General features: G+C 40.6%; 1 protein-coding gene across 1 annotated transcript in view; it reads left to right on the top strand.

Annotated features, from left to right (window-relative positions):
* The window catches only part of map3k5 (mitogen-activated protein kinase kinase kinase 5), a 61021-nt gene that overhangs the window by 17388 nt on the left and 21259 nt on the right, over nt 1–22374 (top strand). The window contains exons 4-12 of the mRNA XM_031861770.1: nt 4800–4993; nt 7814–7982; nt 9509–9615; nt 16910–17080; nt 18568–18680; nt 19863–20022; nt 20925–21078; nt 21239–21346; nt 22061–22113. Of these exons, the coding sequence (XP_031717630.1) occupies nt 4800–4993; nt 7814–7982; nt 9509–9615; nt 16910–17080; nt 18568–18680; nt 19863–20022; nt 20925–21078; nt 21239–21346; nt 22061–22113 (1229 nt within the window). The remainder of the gene's footprint in view (nt 1–4799; nt 4994–7813; nt 7983–9508; nt 9616–16909; nt 17081–18567; nt 18681–19862; nt 20023–20924; nt 21079–21238; nt 21347–22060; nt 22114–22374) is intronic.

A 22374-nucleotide genomic window follows, 5' to 3' on the forward strand; every position in this document is an offset into this window, starting at 1 on the left:
ACACATGGCTCACACATCACACATCCTTTGTGCTGCAAAGAATATGTTTCTTTACAACGTGCAGGCAGCACAGTGTATAACACCTTATGTTTATCTCCTTGGTGTGATTAAGGTTTCCTTTTTTGCAACCCACTGTTATTCAGACGCTGTGATAAATGTTTCACAGAATGTAAAACGACAACATCACTTCCATTTCAATGTTTTTCTCTTACGGCAGCTGTTGTAGGAGCTATAGTGACTGCATGGGCTTGATCTTCATAAAAAGGCTCCAGCGTTTTGAAAATTTCACTTGCAAAACTGCAGCATTCAAATGAGGTGCTGCATTAAAGCTAAGGAAATCCTGTTCTTTTCTGACTAACGTCATGTCGTTCCTAATAAAGTTTATTTAGATTCACATACTGGAACACATTGGGTGTTAAAGGTATAATGTGCAGCATTTTTCCAAAATGATTGTATGTATAAAAAAATGTTACAATGAACATGAACAGAACGGACAACACCGTGGTAGCGACCTGTCAATCTCAAGGTAGCCACGCCCTAAAGCGTACCCTGCTTTATCGTCTATTTTGCTCTAAATGGGACTATAATTTACTAAATGAACATCAGGCTGTATTGAAGAAAACTAGTGACTGAGATTAGGGATGGACGATACAGGCTGATACTGATTACTGATCCGATACCAGTGTTTAATTAATTCAACTTGAATTAAAATTTAAAAAATGACATGCCTCACTGTGTGGGAGTGACGGGGATCATTCTTTGATGTGTAAGGAAACATCAGGCTTGATTTAGCCCTTGCTTTCCTAACTTTGTAAAACAAAATGTAACAAATAAATATATAGATACAAATTTACTGAATTGGTATTTATCAAAATAATGATATCCGTTCCCAAATCGGCCTATTGTCTCTGATTGCCAATACAGCTGTTTGACAGACCGATATCCGATATTATTATCGGTATCGGGGCATCTCTAATAATGCCATAAACTCATGTTTACAATGTTTACTAAGGTATTAAATCAAGAAGTAGGGTCATTTTCTCATAGACTTCTATACAATCAGACTTCTTTTTGAAACCAGAGGAGTCGCCCCCTGATGGCCATTTGAAAGAATGCAAGTTTAAGGCACTTACGCATTGACTTCACTTTTCAGACCCGGAGGCTGTCGCCTGGTAAAGATTAATTAAGAAACAATCCCCCTCGATCATCACTTTTGACCCACTAGAAGTGTGTGGTGGTGTCTGTATTTCACAGATAATTGGCCTTCTGCCTGTATTTTCTCTTTTCCTCTTATTTTGCTGTATTCGGGACGTCTATGGGCGTTACCCCCAGCCAATAACAGCACGATGGGTGTGTATCCCGTTCAACTCGTCAAATACTGCCACTTCGTCACGGTCTTCTACTCCTGATAGCTGCACAGAACTACAAGGCACTCTTTAACGTCTGTATTGTTACATCGCTGTGTAATTATTTATTTTGGCAGTTTAGATCATAAGAAAAGCAGCCAATCCTCTCATTTGAGAAGCTGGTAGTAACAAATAATTTACATCTCTGCTTGACAGATACCGTATCAGATTAATTTAATCATTGTTGATTGATTTTCTATTACTTTTTGAGCATTCGACTAATTGAGCTCTAGCACCAATTATGAGACAGAAGCTGGAGTCCATGTTCAGGGCTGAGATGAAAGGCTTAGCTGTCCTAAGTGGCTTTTTAGAGAGGAAGGAGGTGAAACGCACTGATCCCTGACACTGACTGGTAACCTTTACATTTAACCCTTAAAATTAGAACCCTCATCTTTTCTGTGAGCAACCTCATATGTAGACACTTATTTATAAGCTAGAGAGTAGGCAGTACAGGCACAGGAAACTACGAAAATGCCAGTCATCCGAAACCCTGTTCCACTTTGTTACTGTTGCAAGGTCTTGCATATTCATCTCATGTCTACATAGATGATGTAGTGCTAAAAGACCTACAGGGCAAAACAGTCACCCTCCTCACCAGTTGATGATCCGTGTATAAGAGATGTAAATACTTTGTACCATTGTAGCCTACTTCTGTTGCAGGGTAACGCTAGTTAGCCATATTATTATAGTGCAGTATTCCAGATGAAGATGTAATTTAAATGTTATCAAATGCATACTAAACATACTTAGAAAGCATCACAGAGGTTAGATTTGGCCTATGTTGCTTTCAGTAATAAGTCACTTTTGCAAGAGAAAAAGACAAAAGTTTGGAAAACTTAACACTATCCAACAAGTTTGGCTGTTGTTGGCTGCAGTTTAAAGTTCCCTATTCCAGATGAGCAAGACACAAATACTCTCAACTGATATAGTCGCATCTTTGTACCCATGGACCTGAACAGAAACTTTTCAAACTTCTAACCTGTAATCCCACAGAGTAATGTAAACGTAGCACAAAAAGTAAGAAAATTTGTGTTTGGTAGATTATTTTTTTGTTGTAACAATGCTTCTTGGCAACAAATCTTATACCGTTGGAAAGCCTAAAATTTCCGTTTTAAATGGTGCCACATTTGTAAGGAAAATGCATTTGTGGGATGAGCAACAGAGCTGAGTATGTGGGTTGCGCCCATAAAGAATTGGCCAAATCTTCTCTCTGTTTATCCTCTGCTGTTACAAAAGCATGTGTTGCTAATTGCATTTAACTACCATGATTGTGGAAATCCAGGTAATTCCCCTCTGTTGGTGTATATCCAATACAAACTCTGGGAGCTTTAGGCCTGGATGGAGGTGACCATGAGCGGTTACTTCCTCAATGGGTTAATGACTGTCAGAGCCGACATGTATATCAACGGCTCACATCAAGTTGTGGTCAGCTCTTTGTGTGTCTCTGTGAAGGTGAGTGAGTAAGCATGCAGCTCCAATCCTCCTATTACTACAAATGGACAGACGGACCATCAGCGACGCTACCGCACCAGATGACTCACTCTCAGTCACATTCCCAGTGACAGCCAGTGCTGTCACATGTGTTTCACTCGGCAACTGACAGACTTGAATACCTGTAAGCGACTCGCGGCGGTTAGCTTCGATTGACCTGCAGCAGCTCTGAAATAAGCATCGGCCCGTGAAAACAAACCTGTCATGTGATCCCCATGACAGCACGGACCACACAGAGGAGCTAGACATAGCGGATTTTCCGCTTTTCTGGATTTTGCAACCTGTCTGGTGACACCTAACAGAAAAGGGGGTCACAGGTTTATTGATGAAAGGCATGCACCGCCACTGCAGCAGCTGCTGATGTCATGAACCTCTGTTGCCCTGGAGGAAGTAGTTATCTGCGGATGGCTTTCATTGCTTCAAACACCGCACCTTCCTTTCAGTTCCTTTTCTTTCCGTTGGCAGCAAGAGCAGCAGCAGTGTGTTTTCTCAAAGAGGCTGCATGAAAAGCTAAAACCATGACAGAATATTAGTCAGTCAGTATGCAGCTGGGTAGCAGCCCAACCGCCTTCAGACGCTCTCATGTTGTGTTTCACCACACATCTGACATTCTGGGAATAGCTCTCCTTGAAAATGCCTCGGCTGTTTCTTGAGGATGTCGAAAGTGGATTTCCTGCCTCTCTCACTGTCTCTCTTCCTCTCTGTGCTGCAAACACCACATCCACGTGTTTCCTCCTTGTTTATTCAGCAGTGTAAGGCCACCACAACAGAAGCGTCACGACCGCTGCTGGAGAATAATGTCAAATTAAAACAAATACAGACACAGGATACAGAAAATCTTCCTCCAGACAAAACACAGATATCAAGAATTGGAGCTAAGTAAATAAAGAACACGTTTAGTGCAAGTACAACTGCAGCTAAAACTGAAACAGACATGAAACAAAATTGCTCCTGCATGCCGCAGCTGCAGCAAAAAAACAGGGTAGAGATTTGTACGAGGTGAGCAGCAAAGACTTCTGGTTCTGCTTGATTTTCATGAGCACTAAATGGAATTAGTAAGTGCACGGCTGTACTTGTTTGTGGTTGCAAGAAAGCAGCTCCTGATGGGACTGTCGGCACTGATGCAGATCTCTGCTCCCGGCTGATGCCTGTGTAGACTGGTTCAGTGAAGACCACGCAACACAAAGACTATTGTCTGCGAGGACAGATCAGAGCCGAATGCTCGTGTTGTTACCTGAAACTGTCTCAAACAGGGGAAACAGTGCAGACTTCCTCCAGGCAATCTGCTTCCTCCCTGTAAAATGTAATGTTTTACTGTAATCGGTTGTAAAGAGCCTTTGTTAAATAGTTTTGATGAGGTCATATTTTAATGAAGGTTTGTATTTACTGTAAATGCACGCTTTGTACTGTAAGGACACTTTTTTTTTAACTGCCTACGATACATTATACTCTTAAGTTTGGTTATTAATAGGACTTTTGAATTTTAAGCCAACACGGACGAGAAGTCCAATAAGTGCTTGAGAAAATTCTATGTTCTATGACAACGGGCAATTCCAGCTGCAGAGGAAGTTGGTGTGATATGATCAAAAGTTGCAGAAGAGCTGGTAAATGGACCTTGTGGTTAGACTGTCTAAACAACTCAAAATGTATCGTAGTGTCAACATACTGTCTATGGAAGACGTGAAGATTCAAATACAGATGTTATATAAAGATACTGATTGTAGTTTTATCCTTTTTGGATCTAATTATCTTTTGGTTTCTCCGAATAATACACACACATTTGGCTAAAATATTGCTGATGCCTCCTTCACACCAAACTCACAATGTTATTCAAAAAGAGTCCTCTGATGCTTAGATATGCCATTAGCTAATTCCCCAAAACTTTGTCTCTTGCAACAACAGACGTGCTCCGCCAACTACACCTTCATCCCGTACATGGTGACGCCCCACAACAAGGTGTACTGCTGTGAGGGCAGCCTGATGAAGGGCCTGACGGAGCTGATGCAGCCCAGCTTTGAGATGCTGCTGGGGCCCATCTGCATGCCACTGCTCGACCGCTTCATCCAAGTGCTCAAAGTGTCACAGGCAAACTCACAGTAAGTATACTGAAGGCCTGACCGCGGTTGGACCGTGCCAAAGACTACACAGTCATAATTACCATCCCGCTTCAAAAATACTATTAATGCTATCCATCATCATGACCAAAAGATGCTAGATGAACAAGGATGTTAACAATACGAATAGCCTGTTTTTGAAGGTGGCGCTGCTCTACAAAAGCAGAGACCGGTTACTACACAAGCAGTGAAATTGAGAAACAGTTTTAAGTTTTCAAGCTATCTTGAAACGGGTGTAAAAGGTTGTAATGCCTTCATTTTAGGCATGTTTAGGCAGATGACAAAGCTACATATAGACCTAAAATAATGGATACTGCCTTTGTGTTATCTTCAGCATAAAACGCAGTATCTATCTACAAACACAATGTACATTTATCTCTGCTTTGTCAATGGTAATATAGTAATATATTGAAATCAATAACAAATAAATCAACAATTTAATACCCTGAAATATGTGATTTAAAGGTTACTTGGTCACGCCAAATCACATAAATTCCAAAAGCCAAGAAGGTAGTTAGCATTACTGCTATTCTGCTGAGCTAGTGTTAGCAGGAGTTAAGCTAGCTGGGTTTGTTGCCCATTATGATTGAGCTACTGTCTTAAATAGCGACGTGGAATAACATACTGAATTGTGTTGGTTCACTGTGTTATGTTGGTCACTGATCACAGTGGTAACGTTGGCTTTACCTAAGGATAGCTAGCGATATCTCACCTGCTTAAGCTAAGTTAGCTGTCTCGTTTTCGTGTTCCAATTTCACATGCTGTTTTTGAGGAAGTTGTACATTTCTACGCCATAAAATTCACTTTTGACCAAATATACAGTGGTTACTGCATTCTGGCTTTGAAGGGCTGAATATGATTAGGTTATTGCCCTGAGAACCTGAAAATGATAATGAACATGAATTTTCAGGTATCGTAAACTGTTGAAGGAAACACTTTCGTATTTAGAGCAAAGCAATGTGATTGAGGATGAGGAAGCAAAAGAAAAAAATGTAACTATTTTCAGCTATGTCTGCTAACAAGAAGTTCCTCTGAAGGAAATGTACTGTAATAGGGGCCATATGAGGTTATATGGTAAAACAATGTTCAACTGGTTTCATTGTATAAATGCAATCTGAGGTGTTTGTACATTCAGATCGTGTTCATATTTGAGTAGAACTGTGACCGTTTCTCTTTTTGTTTTATTATCCCACTCCTACTATTTTCACTTGCTGTAATTATTTTCATGTAGTGCATCCCTCAGCCTTGACTTGCGTGGTTGTGATCTACTTTTTTAAACATTTTACACCACCTCAGTTGCTGGGGTAATATTTAAGGCTTTCGTGCCAACAGGCGATGCAGCAGCCAGTTAGCTCTCGCTCGGCTCCAGGAATAGTGACTCAGATTTTTACAGTCACAAAAGAAAAAACATGCGCTTTGATAAAGCTTCTGTCTCCTGGAGACCAGCATGCATGACGTTAAAACCATTGAGCAAAGCAGAGCGTTTTCAGCTCAGCAATCACAGGTATCAGAGTAGAATGAATTCTGTACATTGTGTGAAGGAGCATGACTGCTATTTATAATAAACTATCGAGTATAGATTTAATTTAGTCTGTTATGGCACTGAGACCTGTGCTACCTTCACATGTCTTTACTGTTCGCTGATGCCATGTATTTGGCTAACATTGGCCTTTTAAAGGTCAATGTTGCCTTAGTCTAATATAATGGAGGTTTCATTTTAAGCTTATTTAATTTTAGTCAGCTCAATCACATGGAACAAATTTATTCTGGTAACAAAGTGAGTCATTATTTGGCTTTCACTCCCGCAAGGATACACATGACAGAAAAGAGTGGGGAGAGATAATAATCTGCAGCAGATGATCAATGTTACATGGATCTTTGGAAAATTGTTGATACTAGTGCTGAGTTTTACCACCAAAACTCTGTTTTCAATGGTTGATTTTAAGGGATATATGTTTTTCTCTCCCACTCGCCACACACAAACAGAGGCACGCACCTGTATTAACGGGGCTATTCAGCAGCAATCTAACATCCCCATAAATTACATTTATCTAACCACAAAAACAGAAATTCATTTTTTATCATTTTTCTATGGTGAGGAAATCATAAAATATGACAAAATTTCAAAATAATTTAAAAACCTAATTTGATGAAAGCCATGTGTATTCGTGAATGAAGATCCAACAAATGGCCCTTTTGAAAAGCTGCATTACATGCTTTAAACTTACATTAAAAGGGTTTCTACTCATCATTTGCGGTGTATTCAAAAATATCAAAGAGCATATGAGAAGAGAGTATCCAGTTTTGTGTTTGTAAATAACGCTGCTTTCAGTTCATTGTCTTAATTTAATGCTTTCCTCCACAAAGTCCAGTGAAACTAATATCAGGATTTATCTGCAGGTTTATGAGGCTTCGCCTCGGCCGATCACAATAATGATCCATGAAGTAAAACAGAAAATATATTTAGTAAAATTATTGTTTCAAATGACTTTACTGGAAGTGGAAATATTTAAATGCATTCATGAAATAATTCCTCTGAAAAACTCATTTAAGACGAGCGGAAAGTAGCTCCTCTCACTAGAGAGCGATCTGAAATTATGTAAAGCAGGAAATTAATTCAAACACTGAACATGTTAGACTTGCCCCTCAAGGAGATATAAACTACCTAATTTGGTTAGTATGGTTTACAGAAAGGCCTAAAATTACACATTGAACTAACTTTGATTAATGGAAACTGGAGTGGTTTTTAGATGTATTTCTTAATCATAACTCCTCTCTCCTACGTATCTTCTTGTCTCACAGCCAGTATTTCCGAGAGACGATCCTGAATGAGATCCGTAAGGCTCGGGAGCTGTACACTGGCATGGAGCTGACTGCCGAGCTGAGCCGCATCCAACAGCGCCTGGACAACGTGGAGTGCCTTTCGGTCGACATCGTCATCAACCTGCTGCTGACATACAGGGACATCCAGGTACACCTGCTCTGTGTAGCCTCTCTAAACATCAGCATGTTGTTGTCATGTGTCAAATGAAGTCTGCTGCCTCAGGATAATTTAACAATTTGGATAATTAGTGGAGACAGTTGGTTTGTTGTTGCTTCCTGTTGTTTAACTGAAGATAATAGGCACATAGGGAGAGAATTTTATTAATTTGAAGGCAAAGCAAAGCTCCTTCTTCTTGTTCTGTGCCATAAAGCAATCCTGCCTTTGTGCTGTAGAACAATCCCTTAGATTTCCTGCCACCGTAGAGACAGCCCATTGCTCTATAGAGGATCATAGAGACGTCTTTACATCAGAGGGTTCTTATAGTTAAAACCCCCACAAGAATAGAGGAAAACATGTAAATGCACAAGAAATGAGGACACAGTCCTTGTTAATAAGTCTCTAAATTGAATAAAAGTCCACAACTAACGATTACTTTCTCTATTGACGATTCTGTTAATTATTTTCGTGATGAATCTGTTAATTATTGGGCTTCTAAAATGTCACAGATAAACAAAATAGTTGCTGATTGATCAATTTAAAATATTTATCAGACTTTCGGAAGGCTAACAGGAACATCTCAAATGTCTAAAGATTGTGTTTACATGCAAATTGTTGCTCAATTTCAATCTGCATTAAAAAAAAAAGTCACTGAACCAATCAGGATGCACCGCTCATCAACAGATTGAAACCTTGCCATAACCCTGATTTTACACCCTGAGAACACGACTCTTTAGAGAAGGACATGCAAAAACGTCCAGCCCAGCATCCCAAAAAGTTTCTAGGATAAACTATGAAGGTATATCAGACATCCATCTAACCCCTGATGCACCTCTTAAGTTCCAACAAATTGCCAACTAAGTACAGATGATCTGTGACTGCTGCTCGTGTCCCTGACCTTGGCAGATGAAGGCACTGTACGAACCTACTGTACAAGCTAGAGAGAGGTGACTGCCTCAGCATCAATCTGTCAACGTCATCCCTTTTACGAGTGCCGCTTCCTCAAACGGGGGCCATCGCAGACCGCCTGTGGAGAGCTCCAGGCGAAGCTTTTGGTCTGCCCGTATTAAATCTGCCGCTCTTTCCGCTCTTTGATGTCTGCATTGCGATGGCACTCGCCGGCCAAATCGTCCCACTCACCATATAGGCAGCGCTCGGCCTCATGAATCATTCATTAGAACAACAAGCGTTGAGGACGTGCTGAATTATTCAACATGCTTTGGGTACAGTGACTATTTAGGCAAGTAGTAGCAGCAACAAAAATAAGATGAAGGGGCCTCTCAATTCTAGAAGTGCTTCTGGTGTTAAGCAGCCAGTTGGGAATCAGACAGAGTGAATGAAAAGACATCAGAAACTCTCCCTCCGGCCTCAAAGCAGCTCAATACCTTCATGAGTTGCAGCGTGTGTTTGGAGGACATTTGGTGCAGAGATACTTGGACAAACGTCCCACAATGCTTAGCAATCAGTAGGAAATGGGACAGGAAAGCTCACCAGTGTGCTCCTCACTTATCGTCCAGGATTATGAGTCCATTGTGAAGCTGGTGGAGACTCTGGAGAAGCTGCCGACCTTTGACCCCATGGCCCATCCACATGTGAAGTTCCACTACGCCTTTGCACTGAATCGGTAAGATACACCTGGTGACACTACCGCTGCACATGGAGACGCACTCTGATACACTTGATGCACACATTCAGTTTGACAGCTTTTTATGTATTTATTTATTTATTGGGGAGATTTTGGTTTGGGTGGAGGTGCATTGATTTTGTGTCTCTTGACATGTGAACGTTGTAGTGTGACTTATTGACAATAAAGCTAAAAAAAAAGAGACTTTTTGATGAGCGTACTCGGGTGACATCAACACGCATAAGTGAGGGAATTCTCACTGCCGTCTTTAGGACATCCCTAAGCTCTTCTGTCCATCTTCTCAGTTATTCACAGTCATCTTTATGCTTTTGCACAGCCTAGTTACTTTGTATTTTTAGATATTGTATATGTATTTATTAATGTGTTTATTACCAGAATTTCACATTGTTTTTAAGCTTAAAGCCTTTAATTGCTTTGGCTTTGTGTATTTTATGTTGACCAGAGTGGCAAGCTGCAGCTGACAATTGTCCTTGTAGGAGTAAATTAAGTTAAATAGACTTGATTCAATTATTTGTCATAGACATAGAAAATGCTTTCTGGTTGGTGAGTTGAAACAGCACAGACACACCTTTAAACAAAGATCGGTCCACAGTTAGAACCTCCGTTCTATATTTCAATCAGGAGAGACAAGTAAATAATTAGTAGTCAACATTTGTTATGACAGATGAGTCATTCATGAGTTACACGGAAATTGTTTGGCGCTTGAACTCGACAAGGAGATTTGTGATCGCGTTGTGATTGCCCTGAGCGGCAACAATATATATAAATCCCCCCGAGGAATCCAGACACTGGTGGTGGTGGCTGGAGGTTCTGCTGGAGTTGGCAGGAGCTGCTGATGGAGTACCGCATCTGCGAAGATGGATGGTGCTGGGGAGGAGGAGGGTCGCATGAAACAGCAGCAGGAAGCTGGAGGCGGGGATACGGCACATTTAAGAGGAGACAGCAGCAAGCTCCTAGGCTAACGAAGAGGGTGTGACTCTGCGCTATTAGCCTAACTTAATTTGTACACAGGGTACATTAAACTGCAGGTTACCACAGAAAGATAACTTTCCAACAAATACCTCTTGCAGAAACTGCCCTGACCATGAGTTCAACTACTGCTTTGCTGTACCAAACTGTACCAAACAAAGATGTAAGACTTCAACACTGATTGCCTTTTAGATCTAGTTCAAAATATTTTAGCGCCTTTGACCGACCCTTAAGCGTTCAGCTAAAATCTTTACCTATGTAATATATTTATTTTTTTTAATGTCTTTTAAAATGGTTTCTAATACAATTTTAATACAATTTTTAATGTTTTCTGATGTATTTGTAAAGCACTTTTAATTGGCTTAGGTTTAAAGTGTGCTTTCAATGTTTTCACAGCAATATGAAATAGATATAAGAAAGGGAATTATGAGGTGTTTAGTTCCTAACGCATAAGTAGCTCTAAAAAGCTAATGCCATGTTTTTTTGTTTTTAACCAAAGCAAGTATTTGATAAAAAATACAACAATGTAATACATAATCATGTGAATTGTGTGTTTTTAAACAAATAACCACTTTGCATGGCAATAACAAAGTAAAAGCATTTAGAATTTTTGATGGTGTACACTGACATCAGGACGGTTGACGTTATTTTTCGGGACGGCGGTGAATAAAGTTGGTCTGGACCCTCGCGATAAACAATAGTTCTTCGAAAGAAAATCGTCATGCATAATAATCCAAATCGTGAGGTCAGACTTCGAAAAAAGTAGGAATCGGCCAAGAAAATTGCATTCAGTGAATCTCTGATTGTGGATTAAGATTTGAACACAATCCATCTTGTAGTCCCATTTGTATGTACTCCTAACACAATGATACACTATGAGATGTCAGAAAACTTCTTCTTCATCTCCGCCTGGTCCTGTTATTTCCAAGTATCAAGACAGCGCATGGTCTATTGCCTACATATACATTTATCAACCAACCAGTTAATCTTGGGTTTTTATATGTTTGTTTTTGAGAGGGTTTCATAAGCAGCAGTGGTGGGAGAATTTTCCTCAAAGCTCCAGTTAAATATAAAAAAAAAAAAATGTTGAAGTTACAAGCAGCAACAAATTCAGTGATATTATTAGTAGCATGTGTGCTGCTACTTTGCTCAGGAAAAAGACAGATGTACACAGGGAGGTTTTGACTGCCTGTTTCTCACCAGCTGCCTTTCTTGCAAACTTCCTGCGGTTTTCGTGGTGCGACGGCCTCAAACGGCAATAACGCATGCTGTTCTTTAATTTGGCAGCAATTGGAAAATGCTTCTGCAGGGCGCCAAGATGTGTTTTCGCTGTTACTGTCTGGCAGATTACCAGGATGTCACACTGTGTTTACGAGCTCCAGGCAGCAACAGTGAGACATTTTGTCAGACAGATTCATGTGATAAGTGTTAATGACAGAAGACACTCCCTCAGTTTAGTTGAGAACAGGACGCGATGAGTAGAGACAAACAGCTGTGGGAGGTCTCTACTGTGTCAGCCTATTCATTACAGTACGATTAGTCACTATAACTACAATAGTGCTTACATGCGATTGTTGTGCAATGTGTTCTGATGATTTTTTTTTTTTTAACAATCTTAATTTTGTCCACCTATGATTTGATTAGTTTGACGTTTTTTTTTTATGCACTGTAATACTTTTTTAAAATTATTTATAATTAATACTAGTTGTCAGGATAAAATCTAAATTAATGCATTATATCTTTTGGAATACATGCAATATTATTGCTTCCATATTCTGGGTCTGAGAAGGCAATATGACAATATACCTTGGGGTGATATTAATTCCTCTTAGCAATAAAAGATTTCTAAAGATGTTTTCATACCATGTATGCCATAGTAAACTACTATATATCCTTTATTAGACAAAAACAGACAATCCCATTTGGTTGTTTTGTTCAGTTCCTCCATTGGTTTTCCAGAATAAGCACTTATTTATATTAGTATGGAAAAATATATTGAAATATTGTAAGCGCTGTCCTATCTTTTCTCTGCCTCTGACCCACTTAGATGCCCTTATTATAACCTCCACTGCCATAGTAAAAAACGTTTAGCATTATTTAAGATTGTTTTATCCATGTTGCCCTCTCCTAGTGGGCAGTTTAGTGTTCCCCTTTTCAATCTTAACAAGTGTGTAATTTTCGACATTTAACCGGTGAAATAATGATATTGAGGATTTTTTATTTTATCTTTATTTTACCAGATAAGTCAATTAATAACCAGTTCTCATTTTAAATGACGACTTGGCCAAAAAGGCAGCAACAGGAAGCAAGTCATAATAAACGATGAAACATGGAAACATTTCAATCGTACAAAAATAACAACATCATAATGTGTAACATATATATATAAAAGACAAACGGTGTTCCTGGAGAAGCAAACTCAGAAACAGTTGCAGTGATCACAGACTATTGTTTGGAATGAGTTATTGGAGGAGGGTAACGGAATGAGGGTGTGGAGTTTTAGCTTCTTTTGCAACTCGTTCCAGTCGCTTGGAGCAGCAAACTGGAACGAGAAATGGCCGAAGGCGGTGCAGACTCATAGAATGACTACGTTTATGAAATTGCTAGAGCGTAAATTGCGGTTACTGTTGAAGATGATGAGTAGAGAGCGGTGACAGGTGGGGGTTCTACCAATGACAGTTTTACAGATAACTGATACCAGTGGATTAATCTGCGTGTATGGAGTGACGGCCAGTTGACTACAGAGTACAGGCTGCAGTGATGAGTCTTGAAAGGAGCACCGGTGACAGAATGGTAGATGACATAAAGTTTATTGAGAAGATTTCTTTGGAGGCGGACCTGTAGATTACGTCACCATAGTCTAAGGATTGAATACAAAATGACTGATGTGTCACAGCAGTCTTCAAAAAGCCGCTCCTGTCATAAGTTAATGACACGTCGTAAGAGACTGCACAATAGAGTGATTAGATAGAAAAATCTTTCTCTTTCGAGTTCCGAACCAGAAGACATTTTCCGCTTCAAGTGGACTTTTATAAATCATCAGTTCCCAGTTCCGACCCAGCAGCGTGCAGCCCTCACCGAGCCCTGAGATTATCAATAGTGCGCCTTAACAAACGCGTGATGAGCGGTCTTAAGTTGGTGCTCTGCCTCTAATTGAATCTCTCAGGTTGAAGTATGTGTGCGTGTGGACTAATTGGCTTCAGCCTCATGTCTGCAGCAGGGCGGCCCCGGGGCGTGTGAGCGCTGCCGGGCTCCTGACAGGAGCGAGGGAAGAATCTGCTCCGTCCAAATACCAGTCAGCACTCTGGGGAGAAGAAAGGGAGAAATAGCTCCATGCATTAGGAGAGAGAGCGGGGGTCTCGTCTCCCCGAGCGCTCTTCCCCTCTGGACGGTCTCCATGGCAATAGCTGTCAGCTCATATGTTTTATTTAACTTTCACGCTCTGGAGAGGAGCCACGTTTTGTTTGCATCACACGTTGGTGCCTGTGTATGTGAGACTTCGTCCTCGCAACGCCACGCATTTCTTTCTGAAGTCTGTGTTTTGACACGTTCATTAACTCGAGAACAAAGTCTTTGTCGAAATTTCATCCCTCGAGAACAAAAATTTGCCCTCACGGAATAGAGATTGTGAAGCACTTTGCTGCCTAAATTAACATAATAATGAGGATATTCCTGAAGATATAAGGGACCTTAGTTGATATAAATACCCTACATGTTATATAATAAAACAAGTATGAAGACAAGCATGTACAAATGTGGTAATCATCTTAAGTAATGCTCTCCTTATCCTAACCGATTAATATATCATGGCCATCAATGATTGATGCATAGCGGCGATTAACGTGGGCACATTTTGCAGCTCTTCATCTCGTTGCTGTGGTGCCTCTGCGCTGCAATACAGAGTTCCCCTGTGATTTAAATAGCAGGTCCAGTAATGTGACATGTTCTGTTGATTACACTCTAGTTAGTTTAGTTGTCGTTTTCAGGGTATTATTTCAGGCTTGAGTTTTGACTCGGACACGGACTTCACAGCCATTGTGGTCCACTGCAGGAAAGCCTCTCAACCTCAGCCTCAAGTCACTTATTTAAACACCTGTTTTGCTTAGATCAACGATAGTCTCGGCCTCATGGTTTCCTGGTTCTTGGAGTTCTGACAAGTGCTTGGACCAGGTTTTAGCTGTGTCCAGATTTAGTTGTGTTTTAGTTTTATTAGTAGACTACTAATCCATTGTGACTCCCCGATATATATCCATTACGATATTCCCTGTCTTGTATTTGCTCCCTTCTAAATGTCTTTCATTCATTACAGTCCAGTTAAAGTGTCTGGACGGTACGGTGTGCTGTTTGGTAGATTGAACATGTTGTTAGAAGGCATTGATTGGACCCTCGTTGATATAAATGAGGAACATTATAAACACCTCAGAGTCTAGCGCAGTACGAGTCAATGGGCGCTAAGACCAAAAAAAACAGCCTCCAAAAGGACCATAAAGTTGAATCAACATCGTTTCAACAAAACTGAACATTATAGCCTTCATTCAGGTGAGATTTATTGCATCTTGTAATTCACTTAGTTAGGTGTACCTTATAAACTGACAGCTGGTGTTATAATTAATGACATGCGTGAGTCAGCCCATTTTATTTATTGAAAATGGCGAGAGAGAAAATAAATAGATTGTGAGTCAATCAAATTTAATAATAACAATTATTTTGATGTATTGGTTTTGTTTATTGTCCAACCCTGTTGCTCATGCTACACTCCCAGCTCTGTTTTGTTTTTTCTAATACTGCAGAAGCATTAATCACATCTTTCCTGCACTCTGAGGGATCAGAACAGGAAATATAAAAGCTTTCATGGAAACAAAACATTCATGTATTTCAATTAATGAACACCTCGAGAGCTTGCAGTTCATTTTTTAGATGGGTTTTTCATTGTAGAGCCTCCATTATGTCAGGTTAGTTATAACAGAACCATCCGCACCTGAATGATCCACTGGGGTCTCACAGTACTAAATACAAGTGGAGATTCTGTAAGTGAACCCAGTAACCTCTGTAATTTAAGTCGGGCTCTGAATGGCCGCCTCTGTGCCGGGTGTCACTTCCCTACAACAATAGTTGTGCAACTCTTCTCTAGCTGCAAACACACACATACAAACAGACATAATTATGTGCTCACACATACTCCACGCACACACATACGCCCTGCTGCTGTTGCTCATTTTGATTGATTTGATTGTTCAAAGGGTCTTGTGCACTATATACACTGCATACACATAATTATGTTATCCAAATTGTATTATTTATGCCATCATGCAGTATTTTAATGCTTTAGCTCTGTGATTTTGTACGTTATATTTTATTTTCTTCAAAAAGAAACCCCCTGATTTTACACATGAAAGTGTGTTCACGTTCTTGTGGAGTGATATTGCCTAAAGTTGTATAAAGCCTGTTGTGGCTTCATGGCATCTGATATTTGATTCTAGTGTCGGTCCGGGCTGAACACTACAAGTTAGAAAATGAAACAACTCTGGGGGATGTGGACTGAGAAAGAACTGAGTTTACTCATCTCTCCTTGAAGCTAGCGGCTTGAGGCTACACCTCCTGTAGGCAGTTGCATTGTGGGTAATGTAGGAGCCAGGTTCTGACAAGGAAGAAGAATGTGCGGAATAAAAAGACAACATCTCTGGTTCTGTTGCATCGATTTGAAACCTTTTTTTAACTGTCCATCATGAGTCCAACAATGTTATAGGAGGGAAATGCTGAATCAGAGGAGTACTCTTTTAAGGTATCCTGTCCCCGTATTCTGGTGTCGAAATTTGGGTCATGAGCAAATTATGCCAAATAGGGATGTACTAGTATATTAAGTGTTTGGGAGTACTATTGGTTGACGGTTGTGCTCTCCTTTTATACCTCCTATTGTTGTTAAATGGGGGAAGGCGTGCCACCTGTTACTCCCTTCATGATTTGTGGAAAGTGCTTATATGTCCTAACTCAAAAATAGGAAGCAATGTTAAATGGTGAAGTGTTTAAACCAGCCCTTTGAAATGTAGTTGATGATCTTTAGAAAATTCGCCAATTGTCATATTTATATGGTGTAAATACAACTAATGTCACCTTTTAAAAACGGAGAGTAATCTACCATTTACCAGTGAAGTTTGAAGGACTTGCAAGAGAAATGTAAAAGGAATGGCTTCAATTGATGTAGCAGAGGTTAAGATGTCCTGACACAGAAGTGTTTTTTGCTTCATTGCTACACACTCCGTTTACATCCTCCCTGACTTTGCATGCTGTGTGTTTGTGAGTGTAGGAGGGACCTGCCGGGCGACAGACAGAAGGCTCTGGACATAATGCTGCCGCTGGTGGAGGGCGAGGAGCAGGTAGCCTCGGACATCTACTGCCTGGTGGGACGGATCTACAAGGACATCTTCCTGGAGTCCCACTTCACTGACACACCGAGCAGAGACAGCGGCATACAATGGTGAGAGAGGATGTCAGGTGGCTCCTCCAGACGCTGAGTCACATATATTATATTGCCAGCAGAAATGTTTCGAAGGGCAAGACGCATGATGGATGTCTCACTGGATCGTCGCACCACAGGATTGAGAGTTTACTATGAATGGTGCTGTGAATAACAGACTATGATAGCTGTTATCATGAAGGTAAAACCCTTTGTCAAGTCAGGAGAGACACCAAGAAGAAAAACCAAGAGCCATTTAAGAGTTACGTTGACAAAGATAGCTATGATTAAAGTCGTATGATGTTAAAAGGTCTGCCTTGCGTTCGCAGTACGGGCTCCAAGAGGAAATGGTGATATGGTAATATTTCCGTGGCTCCTACTGCCAATCAAGCCTCATTTGAAAGATCTTGTGTCTGGAATAAATAGTACGGGTGCAACGTTTCCCTTTTTTAACAGCCTTAATCCCTTTTCACTAAAAGTGGATGCCTCGTTTGAAGGTTTTTCTTGCTAATGCGCCGCTCCACAATACTGACGACAGTGCAGTTCTTATTGATTTCTTAAAAAGGAAGAACATCGTCGGGTAACAGAAGATGTCAATATACAAACACTGTTGCTTCAAAGATCAATGTAGGTATTACACTGAGAAGTGTTGAAAGATAATGATCAATACATCAAGCTTCTATAAAGGGAATACATTTTCTTATCATTTCTTTTTTTAGATTCTATCATTAAAATGAATGCTCATATTAGATGTGTCAGTCAATCGAGCAAGTTGTTCATACATTTACTGTTTGTATAGAAGTCCTTTAAAGGTGCTAATGTCCTGTGTTTTTTGGAGAGTGATTTTAAGTTCAGTCCAGATCTAAACCTTGTTCGGAGCTTGTGATAATGACGCTGGATGTTCACAGAATGAGCGCTGTGAACTTGCAGGATGTGCTTGTTGCTAATGAGTCAGCAGAGAGTGAGATGTACAGTATGTGGAGGGTTTCCAGCACCTTGTTGAATCCGGGAAGGCTGTTCTGATTCAAATCAAGGTGTTACTTGGTACTATCTTGTGAGTATGTTGTTCATTTGTCAGTCATTTTGAGGATATGATATACGACGGAAGTTACCAACAGAGCAGAAATATTAAAAGGAGGATGCTTGTTGCCTTTATCTGGAAATTGCTCTCAGTCGATTGAAGAAGCTGCCTGCGTTATCGAGCTCCCATCTGGCTATTATTCTCAGTTCCATGTCACAAATTGGCAGAGGCTCCTAATAGCATTCACACCCCTTCCCTCAGCACAACAGATTGCTCATTAAACAAATGAGAATTCCGAGCATTCTCTCAGTGGCGGTTTGCTGTTCTGTGGTCCCAACTCAATATGGTTGTGATTGTTTTTGTAACTTGGAGTGTCTCAGGAGGCCGGGGAGCCCAATGAAGCCATCCGTTATCTCCGACGTGCAAGGGTGTGGAATGACGCATTTATTATTATGTATTGAAGTCATTTGTTTTATTCTGCGATCAGGTTTAAAAAGGGCTTTGAGTCGGAGCCAACACTACACTCTGGGATCAACTATGCTGTTCTACTCCTGGCAGCCGGACACCAGTTTGACACATCTTTTGAACTTCGCAAAGTGGGTGAGTGGATGCGACATTGTATATCTCTCTTTGCTCTGCAACAGCCCTTTACAATCAGTCAGATCTACCCACGGCATGTATTTGAAAAAGGTCGAAAATTAGCTGAGGAAAGTTTGTATTTTATGATTTGTATCTGCAGGTTAAAGCTGCACTTGTGAATAATTTTATACAGGCAATAAATATTTTGTTATCACTCTACGGAGTGTTTTAATGTCTTTCAGCTCATAGTTTTGCGTTTTAAGGATCGCAACTTCACCGTTACGGCTCAGTCTCGACACTCTCATCAACCCGGCTGAAACAGGCTGCCTGCTGCTGCCTGTGTTAGCGGACCCGTTGCTATTTACATATTCGGTAGACACATTGGCATACATTTGTAGCTGTGTTTCTGTCTGCCTGACAAATATCCATTATTCAATATTGCTTTGATTTGGTCTCCAACAACTAAGGGGGTAAATGCGTGGCTATTAAGTAGCTACCAGATCAACTATGTTCCATAAACTGTGTAGTTTGTTGCTGGGATAGGTAGCATAGAATTGTGTTTTAGAGCTGAAAGATCCATCTGCTGCAGCTGAACACTGTGCTATGAGAGCTGTGAGAGTGAACAATGAACTGAAAGACTCTATAAAGCTCCACAGAACTGAGGGGAACTGCAGAGTTTGATGATAATACTCTGCGTGCATCACTACCTGCAACCTCTGTCCTATTACACTTAGTCATTTGATCCAGTGTATTATAAACAATATTGATTATTGCTGCTTTGATGAAGAAAGTTTAGATCATACGTATAGTGGCTTTCTTCCTGTTGAGCCCTTGTTCCCAATCCCATGGGTCTGCTCTGGAATCTGAGACTCAGAGGAGCTCAGGAATGTGGGAAACGGAGCAAGTAGTCCTGGGAATCAGCCTGCAGCTCCCTAAATTAGCCCCACCCTGAGTCCATCTGGACCCTGCTCTCCCCCTACACTAATCCCCGTGACCCCCACCTGCCTCTCCAAATGGCTGGTTACTGCAGCAGGAAGTGTAGCAGCAGAAACCAAAACCATTACCACAATTATATATAAACATATACAATAAACATGTTTTGAGCACTTTCTTACAGTCTCCCCTCAGCTGTCTTGTCCTTTTTCAAGGGGAGTGCTAAAAATGATCTCCCTATTGTATTAAATACTCTTTCCTGTTTTCCAGGAGTGAAGCTGAGCAGCCTGTTGGGGAAAAAAGGCAGCCTGGACAAGCTGCAGACCTACTGGGACGTGGGCTTCTTCCTGGGCGCCAGCATCCTGGCCTGCGACAAGACCAGGGTCATCCAGGCCTCAGAGAAACTCTTCAAACTCAGAGCCCCCATCTGGTGAGAACGCGGCGGATAAGCCGCTCACAGATTAGCATGCCGAAAAAAAAAACACATTTTAGACATCCGCATCCATCGTCGACGGCGCTACTGTCATCGTGATCGGAAACTGTGTAGCTCAGCTTTCCCTTGAAACCACAGTGGCATCTGTGGCCATCGTGCGTTTGGCAAATATCACGAGGAACTGACTTTGCTCATTCAAACAGCACCTCTGTCTTTACGTGGATTTTGATGAATATATCAGCCTGGTGTGTTTGTGAAGAGTTTAAAATGTATTACAATGCAAATCAACAGAAAACACAGCTTGGAACAGGCAGCTTGACAAGATTACTACTATGAAAAACGGTTTCTTCTTAGTTAGCCATGGCCAGCACCTTTTTATTAACTTTAAACAAATAAAAACTGTAACCTAACCTGCCAGTGTGGAGGTCTTGGTGTGCATTCATGGCAAAATGGGAAAAATAAAGTCCAAAATCAACCTTTAATCCTTCAACATTTTTATGTGACTGTATCAGTTGTACAACATGTGGAGGAGTACAGTAAACAGTCTGCAGCTCCTTTTTTTTGCAGTGCTTAAGAGCCTGCTGTTCTTTGTTTGTGTCTGTGCTGCGAAAAGTCTTTAAGTTTACATTAATGTCATGAAGACAAATAAGTCCCAGCATGGAAACACAATCATATGGTATTGTTTGTTTCTGTGATCCTTCTTGATCTATGCTCATGGGTTTAAAAACAATATAATACAAATGCAAGTTATCTGCCAGTAAGTTATTTTCTCTGCAGATGTTTTCCTGATGAGAAATGGGACGTCAGTTAAGTTTTGTGTGACTCTGACATTTGGTTCCATATTTTTCTGTGCTCATTCATTGTTTTTTCTTTTATTCTCTCTCTCTGGTTGGTTTCAGGTATCTGTGCTCACTGGTGGAGACCTTCTTGATCTACCAACAGTTTAAGAAACCCGGCGTGGAGCAGCCGGCCCCCAAGCAGGAGCTGGTGGACTTCTGGATGGACTTTCTGGTGGAGGCCACCAAGAAAGACGTCTCCTCTGTCCGATTTCCTGTAGGTGACTTTAGCTCAAATGCAGCTCTCACAAAGTGTGTCTCAGGTTTAATATGCATATTGAAGCAAGCAAACACAAACGACAAAAGACTATGCATGTCCAGCAAATTTTAATTGGTTAAATAAAGGGAATCGTACAACATGTCTATCTCTTTTCCAGGTGTTGATATTAGAACCCACTAAAGTGTACCAGCCTTCGTATTTGTCCATAAACAAAGACGTGGATGACAATACGGTGTCTATCTGGCATGTTGCTCCTGATGACAAGGTGGGTGTTCAACATTTATATCATCCAGCAACTCTGACAGTCAAATTTTTGCAATTTTTTGGGGACAAATATACATGAAAGCAGATATAAAAGGCTATCAGTTAACTCTGACTACTTTGAAAGTTTAATTATTATCATACCGCCCACAGAAAATGCTTGTTTCTGATTGGCTGGCATGCATTGCTTCACCACATACATGCTCTGTATCATGCTGAAAGTAACAGAAACAATACTGATGCATCATATAATTGCTTAAACTAATTAATAAGTTAATCAAAGATACTCATCACGTTTGCCAACGGAAGTTAACTGATGGAGGATGATGTTAGTTTTTCTGTTTTGTTATCACTGCGATAATGGGCTCTTGTTTGTTATCATGAAGACCTTTGCGTCTGCTTAGTGATTGATTTATTGTAGTACATTATTGCTTACCTACACGGCAGCACATAAATAAAAGTGGTTGCTCATCATAAATTGATCCTGTTCAACCTGCTACATCAACTACACTGACTTCATGTTTTCATTTTATGCATGTGCTGTAGTCAATGTAATAATAAAATGCTAATGTCTATTGTATTACTCTAAGGTCAATCAACATATTTTAGATAATGATACTACTCTCATGCTGAAATCAATCTGTTGCGATCAGTCGGCGTATTGATTGATATAACCTCTCACAGGAGCTGATGTTATTTGTTTTGATCTCTCCTAAAGCAAAAGGGGATCCACGAGTGGAACTTCAGCGCCACATCAGTACGAGGTGTCAGGTCAGTGTCTGCTGCCTTTAATGACACACTCATATCACAGCTGAGTGATGTGACAACGACCTCGCGCCTGTCTCCAGAGGGGGATCGGTTTAAATTTAGGTTGGAGGAAAAGTGTTTGGCTCCACTCCGTATCCAAAAGTTACCAGACAAATGTATTGAATAATTCCTGCTGTTGAGAGGGATTTCACGATTCTTTTAAACCTATACCGCCATTGTGTTTGTGTTGTGTTTTCTCATCGTGTGTCAACATTGGCATGTATC

The sequence above is a fragment of the Anarrhichthys ocellatus genome, unplaced genomic scaffold (assembly GCF_004355925.1).
Source record: "Anarrhichthys ocellatus isolate YVR2014 unplaced genomic scaffold, GSC_Weel_1.0 scaffold25, whole genome shotgun sequence".
Lineage (NCBI taxonomy): Eukaryota > Metazoa > Chordata > Actinopteri > Perciformes > Anarhichadidae > Anarrhichthys > Anarrhichthys ocellatus.